Below are 9,951 nucleotides of genomic sequence, written 5' to 3'. Positions count from 1 at the left end.
GATAGATTTTAAAAGTAAAATATGAGTGTGGTTTTATACACCAGTATTTGTAAAAACGGGGAAATTGAAAGAAATGTTATAGAAAAATTGCATTTAAATATGATTTGATGGACAGCATCAAAGAAGCCCTTGAAACTAATACACCAAAATAGGTAGTCATGTTTGATTTGACATTTTGAATTATGATAATAGATATTGAATAGCATCCATGTATACTTGACCTTACCCCCAGACAAAGAAGATAGACTTTAAACACCTTTAAAATGGAAATAAACTATTTAAACATGCAGTGCTATATGTGCAGGTTACACAGATATATTCATTAAGTTATTGCACTGTCACTGACCCACCTACTTTAAGTCAATGATCACAAGAACTAGGACAGAGGAAACAACCTTAAGAGTAACAGGACAAAGCCTTCCCCTAAAAACTGTCACTCCTTTGTAGAGAAGAGCATTCTCTTCTCTGTGGCCCCAATGGTCCTTGGCACAACGATCCAGTAGGCAATGAAGGCTACCATAGAGATACAGAGCGCGCCAACAATCCCTGCTGCTATGGCAACACCCTGCAAGGATCTGTGTTTTCCACCAAACTGCTCGGCAACTGCAAAGAGGACACAGGTTGAGAGAACTTTTGTATTATGATATCCTTTGAAATTCCAATATAAAGTACTCCATAGGGAAAAGGTTGCAGTGTCTATACGTATAATGCAGTACCATTAAAGTTTGGACACCTGCTCATTCAAGGGTTTTTCTTTTCTTTTACTATTTTCTACATTGTAGAATGATAGTGAGAACATCAACTATGAAATAACACATTGAATCATGTAGTAACCAAAAAAGTGTTAAACAAATCAAAATATATTTCAGATTCTTCAAAGTAAACACCCTTTGCACACTCGGCATTCTCTCAACCAGCTTCACCTGGAAGGCTTTTCCAACAGTCTTGGAGTTCCCACATATGCTGAGCACTCGTTGGCTGCTTTTCCTTCACTCTGCAGTCCAATTCATCCCAAACATCTCAATTGGGTTGAGGTCGGTTGATAGTGGCGGCGAGGTCATCTGACGCAGCACTCCTTAACTCTCCTTCTTAGTCAAATAGCCCTTACACAGCCTGGAGGCGTGTTGGGTCATTGTCCTGTTAAACAAATGATGGTCCCACTAAGCTCAAACCAGATGGGATGGTGTATAGCTGCAGAATGCTGTGGTAGCCATGCTGGTTAAGTGTGCCTTGAATTCTAAATAAATCAGACCGTGTCACCAGCAAAGCACCCCCTCACCATCACGCCACCTCCATGCTTCACGGTGGGAACCACCAATGGGGAGATCATCCGTTCACCTACTCTGCGTCTCACAAAGACATGGCGGTTGGAACCAAAAATCTCAAATTTGGACTCATCAGACCAAAGAACACATTTCTGACAATCTAATGTCCATTGCTCATGTTTCTGAGCCCAAGCAAGTCTCTTCTTATTGGTGTCCTTTAGTAGTGGTTTCTTTGCAGCAATTTGACCATGAAGGCATGATTCACGCAGTCTCTGAACAGCTGATGTTGAGATGTGTATGTTACTTGAACTCTGAAGCATTTATTTGTGCTGCAATTTCTGAGGCTGGTAACTCTAATGAACTTATCCTCTGCAGCAGATATAACTCTGGGTCTTCCTTTCCTGTGGCGGTCCTCATGAGAGCCAGAAATAGTAAAAATAAAGAAAAACCCTGGAATAGGTAGGTGCATCCAAACTTTGGACTGGTACTGTAGCTTTATCAATAGTTGTGATGAAAAGCAGATGCATACCTTCAGATACAATTGCGACAGTATCACCTGCATAAGAAAGAAAAGGAAATTCTGCGTTCATAACATGAAAACCCCCTCAACCAAAACGGCATTACTGGTATATGAACGTGCAGTAAGTACATGTGCTCAGTAAAGTGTTACTGCGCCTTCAATATCTTTTAATCATTTTAGTCATTCTTGCTGATGGATCATTGAATGCTGAAGCACAGAGGAATGCTGATGTGAATGATGGTCATGAACAGTCAGTGGTTGTTGCTCACCGTTGTCCACTTGGGTGCGGATGGGGCCGGAGCTGACTGTGGCTGTGTCGGTCACAGACGTGTCCTGGACCTCCCGCTTCCTCCTTGAGCTGATGATGTCCGTGCAGTTCTGAGAAAAGGGGTGGTTGGAATAGCTTTCTTACACAAGGTCATAGGTCATTGCTAGCATCATCTACTGTATGTTGCTCCATTGTTTCTCTTGTGGTGGCCCATTCATTGGTATGAAGTTATGAACATCTAAGTCCCGTTTATACCTGCCCCTAACGTGCATCCGTCATCCTGATCTTGACCTAATCTTGTCTGTTTACACTTATAAGATCTGATCACAATGCAACTTTTAATCGTAGTTTTTGTCATTGTTGTTCTGAACCCACTGCCCGCAAGTCGTCTTTAAATTTGTGTCATTTAATTAGCCATGAAGATGTGGCCATTTATTTTATGTAATAAAATAATCAAAGTCATAATTGCTCAATGAATCTGTGACCGTGGTTGCGAGAAAAAAAATGTTTGGTGTGCTCTTTTTTTTGTTTAAGCACCTGCCCCCCAAAAGGTCTGTGCACGGCCCTGGACATAGTGCCCCAAATCTCACAATGCTTGGATAGGTGTTTAAAGTGCCAGTAACCACATCTGACCATGCAATCTAATGCCCGACTGCAATTACGTGGCATTCAATTGTTGGTTAATTGGTGCATCACAACTACTTTGCAGATGGGCTGGAATGTGGCTACAACGTCCGCACAGGAGCAGTGACTGACCTGTTGCAGGGAGGTGCAGACGGACCTCTCACAGAGTCTGGTAGAGCAGTGCAGGTAGAAAGTGGACAAGGTCCTGTTCTTGTGCTGGACGAAGCGGAAGGCCTCAAACGAGAAACGAGCTTCCTGCTGTTGCCCATTCACCCCCATCACCGTCTGGCCATCCCGGTTACACCTGAGCGAGGCAAGGCACTAAGTTATGTCAAGGAAAAAACTAGGTGATCTTGATAACATGATAATTAATCAATAGCTAGAATGTAGCTGCAACTGAGTTTCTAGTCTTTTCCCCATTTACTGTATGTACATGTTTTGTCCTATAGGATGTCTGAATATCTTAGTAATCTAATTATTCCCTAAAAGTGAAGCTTTGTGTGACTGACAACGTGTCCCAAAGGAGTAAGCTCGCACAGTTTTGTCTGGGTTGTCTCACTTACCCAACAAAGAGGTCATAATAAGTGCTGTTGACGGGGTAAGGACTGGTTGTGGCATAGCATCGGTCCAACAACACGTTGAACCTAGAAATGATGGAGAAGAAAATAATTGTTGCCGAAAATGTATTTTCTTTCATGTGAAATATTTGGCAATATTCTAAATGGGACCATTGACATAGTTTCTTTAAAAAGTTGATAATGAGGTTTGATAGGAAATGACATACTCCATCACAATATAGTCTACTACAGTCAGTAAATAACTACCAGTATTTTTTTTCACTTTCATGAAACCTAGTTCCGGCCACTTAATCTGATTGGACGAGATGCGTTAGCCGCTCCGCGTTGGCCGGAAACAACACCCTTTAACTGTGACTATATTCACCATATAGCATGGCCTCTTGTGCCTTATTGCTTAAAACTCCATGTTTTCTTCAATCCAGATTTACTATACTCGTACCTTCCAGTGAGATTGGTGGCCTTGACCTCCACAAAGATGCGTGTCTTCAACGTCAAGCCTCCCTCAGGGACCTTGAGCTGGGTTGTGTAGTACCTGTCCTTGGAGCCAATCGGAACAAGATGGGGAAGACTGTCATTTGGGATCATTCAAGCATTCACAAGCACATTGGTCCTCTCAATATAGTTTAATTCAATTATGAACATTCATACCAGAAATACTGGAGGAAATCAGAAAGTAAAAAATAATACAAACATTTAGTGTGTTATTCCCTCCAGATCAATTTGGAAACTGCTAACACAGTTTTTTCCATGTGTACACTAAATATTATCTACAATTAGTGATTACACCTCACTTCCTTCTCCTCTGTCATAGAAAATGGATCATAGAAACACATTCTTACCGAGTAGAGCGTCATACTCAGGGTACTGATGAAACTCCCATTGCTGTCTTTGACGGCTAGGCTCACCCCAGACCTGTTTGTAAAAAACAAAATGTCTGTCTGTTAGCTACTATCAATTGCTCGAGAAAAACTGCAGCGTATCACCATCCAGGTCACCATATGATACACCGTATGATTCAACCCATAACACAAAACTCAGAAGCATTAGTCCACCCGCCATAACCAGCTACGGTAACTCCATACTTGCAAACACCACGTCACTGCTATGGTCAGGTTTGAGGTTGTTTTTATTTAAACTCGGTTCAGTCCCAGTTTGCATGAAACAATACTCCAATATCAATGTTATTGCAATCTTGTTATTTCTATTTGTTCTGGCATGAATCTGCCTCCATTTGATAACTTCCCATTAAGGGTTTTACTATTGAGGAAGTCCTTCCCTGAATTGAATTAGTTCAGATGAATTGACCCCAAACCTTGGTTATCATGAGTGAACCTACGAGAAAAGGTGGCCTGGGTTACTCACACAGTCATCTCAGTGTTGTTGACCAAGTACTGGAGTGGATAGCGGCAGGAGAATTTGTAAATCATTTCCTGGCGGTAGGTGATCGTTCCCGCACTGGGGTCCAGAGAGTTGATCATGCCCGAGATGTTTACAAACTGAACGCTGGAGAAATCCGCAAAGAGCCCAGAACCCACCTCCTGAGTGATCTGTATCAGAGAGAGAGAGAGTCACATGTTACTAGGTTCAGGGTAAAATCTATCTACCCAGAGTTGAAGCAACATCTTCTAGTGTCAACCACCAAATGACTCCTCCACAGTCAGTGTGATACCATAGAAATAAAATTACTCAAACAAACTAGAATTACCTTTATTTTGTTGTTGCAGGCGGACACCGCCTCTTCTGTGATGGAGAAGTTGTATTTCAGAATAGGCGGGTCGACAGTCCAATCGGGTATCCCCCGGCACTCTCCCTTGAAGTACTGAGCGTTGAGGGACATCAGTGTTTCATTGTATCCACCGAAGTAGACGGGACATAGCAAGATATGGAGCTCCATGCGATTCGTGCCACAGTAGACCTTAATGTCAGTGTTGGCTGAGGGGACACCAGGTCACACATTACCACAGTAGACTGTCCACTACTGTTCTGCCCACTTAACTCCTACAGTAGCTATAGGCACTTTGTTTACTACAAGAAAGGCAAGCATATCCAAAGGGGAATTTGAGTGCAATATTTAACATTTCTACAGTAGATTTGTCTGCCCAGTACCTCATGAGTGTGCATGACCACATTTTCATTGCCTTTAAACCACGCAAACATGTTTACCTGACACCTGCGACCATGACACACATCTAACCCCATTCATAAACTGCAAAGATGCATGACATCACATCTGGCCTTGATCTATTTCCCATTGCCCACATATAGACCTCACTCAAAAAAACAAAGACTCCACAAACTGTTGGGTGGCCCCAACTGACAACTGACTTACGTGGTAAAGAAGGAAAGGTGTAAGGGGGACAGGAAAGGAAAGGTGTGAGACAGGTAGGGAGGAAGTGGAATTTGGGCTGCAGCTCCACTGACCTGGCTCCCTGAATGTACGGTGTGTGCTGCAGTAGTCATTTTGAGCCTGGACGAGAGGAATCAGAGCAAGCTGATACATGAGGGCCCGCCACATTGTCTTCAAACCAAAGGAGGGGCAAACCCAGATATCAGGATCTCTCTCTGAACTGCTTTTGCAAGGCCAATCTGACAGGTGAAATGTAAAATATTTTAATGTTCATATATATATAGCTTTGAATTCAAATTGTACGTTTTCTCATTGTGAAGAGAATTTGACAAATGTAATTAATCCCAGTAGGAAATATAAAAGTAAAATATTTCTTCACAAAATGAAGAGCAAAGGTACATTTATAGTGAATGGAGTCATGTGATAACTACGTACATGTAAGCACCCTATATGTTTTCTTTGTTTCTTTTCATCCTTAAATTAACCAGGTGAGTCCAATTAATCTATTAATGTATTTTTCAATGGCACCCTAATTTCCCTTCCCATTCCTCCTGTTGCATTGTTAACAATAATAATTGAGAAGATGTGAAATTACCTTGTGTGATGTATCTTTCCTCTCCTCTCTTTCAGTCTCTCTTTCTTATTCTCTTTCTCCCTTCATGAATCACAGCTATTTATACTGGCCTCCTTTGCAGTGAAGGGGTGTGAAAGAGGGCAACCGACAAAAAACAGGGGCTGGGAGAAGAAAAGGGAATGCCAAGAGAGCAATGCGAGAAGCTTAAACACCACTGGTGACTGCTTTGTCTTCAGGATCATCTGGCACATCTCTGGAAAACAAGAACCTTTTATATTTAGTGGAAGTCTCTATGTTCTCCAGCTCTACACCACCAGTCTAAAGTTTTAGAACACACACTCATTCAAGGGTTTTCTTTATTTGTACTATTTTCTACATTGAGATTCTTCAAATAGCCACCCTTTGTCTTGATGACAGCTTTGCACACTCTTGGCATTCTCTCAACCAGCTTCATGAGGTAGTCACCTGGAATGCATTTCAATTAACAGGTGTGCCTTATTAAAACTTAATTTGAAGAATTTCTTTCCTTCTTAATGCATTCGAGCCAATCAGTTGTGTTGTGACAAGGTAGGGGTGGTATACAGAAGATACCCCTACTTGGTAAAAGACCAAGTCCATATTATGGCAAGAACAGCTCAAATTAGCAATGAGAACGAACTGTCCATCATTACTTTAAGACATGGTCAGTTAATACGGAACATTTCAAGAACTTTTAAAGTTTCTTCAAGTGCAGTCGCATAAACCATCAAGCGCTATGATGAAACTGGCTCTCATGAGGACCGCCACAGGAATGGAAGACCCAGAGTTACCTCTGCTGCAGAGGATAAGTTCATTAGAGTTACCAGCCGCAGAAAGGACATTAGACCGGTGGAAATCTGTCCTTTGGTCTGGAGACCAAATTGGAGATTTTTGGTTCCAACCGCCGTGTCTTTGTGAGACACTGTGTGGGTGAACAGATGATCTCCGCATGTATTTTTCCCACTGTAAAGCATGGAGGAGGAGGTGTTATGGTGAGGGGGTGCTTTGCATGATTCCATATGTGTTATTTCATAGTTTTGATGTCTTTACTTTTATTCTACAATGTTGAAAATAGTAAAAATAAAGAAAACCCCATTGAATGAGTAGGTGTTCTAAAACTTTTGACCGATAGTGTACATTGAGACGTGATTTATTGTGATGATGATGACATGGGCTGGTTAAAAAAGTTTGTCATTCCCCAAATTAAAATGTGAAATACTGTACAGTAGCATGCATGAGTCTAAACACTAAGCCTATAGGAGCATTTATAACGCAATATGAGCTATGCATAATGCATTACTCACAACATAAGCGCTATAACGCAATATGCCTTGCCTTTCTAAGGTCTTCGAAAGCCAAGTTAACAAATAGATCACCGACCATTTCGAATCCCACCGTACCTTCTCCACTATGCAATCTGGTTTCCGAGCTAGTCATGGGTGCACCTCAGCCACGCTAAAGGTCCTAAACGATATCATAATCGCCATCGATAAGAGACAATACTGTGCAGCCGTATTCATCGACCTGGCCAAGGCTTTCGACTCTGTCAATCACCACATTCTTATCGGCAGACTCAACTGCCTTGGTTTCTCAAATGACTGCTTCGCCTGGTTCACCAACTACTTCGCAGACAGAGTTCAATGTGTCAAATCGGAGGGCCTGTTGTCCGGACCTCTGGCAGTCTCTATGGGGGTACAACAGGGTTCAATTCTCGGGCAGACTCTTTTCTCTGTATACATCAATGATGTCGCTCTTGCTGCTGGTGATTCCCTGAGCCACCTCTACGCAGACGACACCATTCTGTATACATCTGGCCCTTCTTTTGACACTGTGTTAACTAACCTCCAAACGAGCTTCAATGCCATACAACACTCCTTCCGTGGCCTCCAACTGCTCTTAAACGCTAGTAAAACCAAATGCATGCTTTTCAACCGATCGCTGCCCACATCACTACTCTGGACGGTTCTGACCTAGAATACGTGGACAACTACAAATACCAAGGTGTCTGGCTAGACTGTAAACTCTCCTTGCAGACTCATATCAAACATCTCCAATCCAAAATAAAATCTATAATCAACTTTCTATTTCGCAACAAAGCCTTCTTCACTCACGCCGCCAAACTTACCCTAGTAAAACTGACTATCCTACCGATCCTCGACTTCGACGATGTCGTCTACAAAACAGCTTCCAATACTCTACTCAGCAAACTGGATGCAGTCTATCACAGTGCCATCCGTTTTGTTACCAAAGCCGCTTATACCACCCACCACTGCGACCTGTATGCTCTAGTCGGCTGGCCCTCGCTACATATTGGTCGCCAGACCCACTGGCTCCAGGTCATGTATAAGTTTATCCTAGGTAAAGCTCCGCCTTATCTCAGCTCACTGGTCACAATAACAACACCCACCCGTAGCACGCGCTCCAGCAGGTATATCTCACTGGTCATCCCCCAAAGCCAACACCTCCTTTGGCCGCCTTTCCATCCAGTTCTCTGCTGCCAGTGACTGGAACAAATTGCAAAAATCGCTGAGACTTACATTTCCTTCACTAACTTTAAACATCAGCTATCTAAGCAGCTAACCAATCGCTGCAGCTGTACATAGTCCATCTGTAAATAGCCCACCCAATCTACCTACCTCATCCCCATATTGTTTTTATTTACTTTTTTGCTCTTTTGTACACCAGTTTCACTACTTGCACATCATCATCTGCTCATCTATCACTCCAGTGTTAATCTGCTAAATTGTAATTACTTTGTTACTATGGCCTATTTATTGCCTTACCTCCTCACGCCATTTGCACACACTGTATATAGACTTTCTTTTTTTTCTATTGTGTTATTGACTGTACGCTTGTTTATTCCATGTGTAACTCTGTGTTGTTGTTTGTGTCGCACTGCTTTGCTTTATCTTGGCCAGGTCGCAGTTGTAAACGAGAACTTGTTCTCAACTAGCTTACCTGGTTAAATAAAGGTGAAATTAAAAAAATGTAAAATAAATAAAAATGTACTCATAAACATCTGACTACATTTATAGTGCATTATGAACAAGGCTGTGGCTACATTGAGCGTTATAAAGCCCTATATTAAACACTTTGCCTGCTCATAATGTTTTATGAATGTAGTTATACCTATGTAATGCATTATAGTAGATTATGAAAAGCCCATAAGGCATTATAAATTTGCTTATAATGCATCACAATGAAGGTATTGACAGTATCACCTTTGCCTTGTGAAAATTGTCATCAATTCACAAGTTGTTCAGTCTTTGAGTTGCATACTTCTGGTCTGTGTGTAACGGACGTCACGCTGCTTGCTTAGCAAGTACCGCTTCTTGCTGATTTGGCTCACACCGAGGCTCGGACCCAGCACTTCTGCTTTGCTAGCACACGTGACCACCCTCCCGAAGCGTCTGACCAGTCTGCGCCACCGAAAAGTTATTTTATTGCACTTTCACTGCAATTCTGCAGTGAAAGTGGCAACACTTCATCTAAAGAGGCTAAATGTCCCTATTGTGAGCCAACTTGTGATGAAATCATTAAGACAGCGGCCATAAGACAACAAATTCACAGAATCCTCCCTCTGGAGATCCATAGTGGTAGAAATGTCCAGGAGTCCTCCTCTACATGAGTTGCCTAACCTTATTGGTAATTCCACTATATGTTGATGAAAACCTGCCACCTGGTTGGAGGTGGTGAATGGGGGCAGAGTTGTTCCAGGAAAATAACCTCTCATTAACGTCAACAAAACGAAGGAGCT

At 42.2% G+C, this 9,951-nt stretch overlaps 1 protein-coding gene across 1 annotated transcript; it reads right to left on the bottom strand.

The window, feature by feature from the left end:
- Nucleotides 1-33: 33 nt before the first annotated feature.
- Nucleotides 34-7,078, bottom strand: si:ch73-261i21.5 (zona pellucida-like domain-containing protein 1). The gene is made up of 11 exons (XM_014197593.3): nucleotides 6,198-7,078; nucleotides 5,677-5,841; nucleotides 4,961-5,187; nucleotides 4,618-4,802; nucleotides 4,095-4,167; nucleotides 3,695-3,792; nucleotides 3,241-3,321; nucleotides 2,810-2,981; nucleotides 2,055-2,163; nucleotides 1,795-1,821; nucleotides 34-603 (listed from the first exon to the last, which is right to left on the bottom strand). Exons 2-11 carry the CDS (start codon nucleotides 5,768-5,770, stop codon nucleotides 434-436), a joined length of 1,236 nt encoding a protein of 411 aa, XP_014053068.1. The 5' UTR covers nucleotides 5,771-5,841; nucleotides 6,198-7,078; the 3' UTR covers nucleotides 34-433.
- Between the last annotated feature and the right edge of the window lie 2,873 nt (nucleotides 7,079-9,951).

The sequence above is a fragment of the Salmo salar genome, chromosome 04, assembly GCF_965601325.2.
Source record: "Salmo salar chromosome 04, fSalSal1, whole genome shotgun sequence".
NCBI classification, from domain to species: Eukaryota; Metazoa; Chordata; class Actinopteri; order Salmoniformes; family Salmonidae; genus Salmo; species Salmo salar.
This window is presented reverse-complemented; position numbering and strand designations above follow the sequence as displayed.

Coding starts and splice junctions, on each gene's coding strand:
- si:ch73-261i21.5 (XM_014197593.3), bottom strand. CDS start 5,770: ATGTGGCGGGCCCTCATGTATCAGCTTGCTCTGATTCCTCTCGTCCAG. Junction 2,982..3,240: donor TATTATGACCTCTTTGTTGG/GTAAGTGAGACA, acceptor TGCCTCGCTCAG/GTGTAACCGGGATGGCCAGA. Junction 2,164..2,809: donor TCTGCACCTCCCTGCAACAG/GTCAGTCACTGC, acceptor CCCTTTTCTCAG/AACTGCACGGACATCATCAG.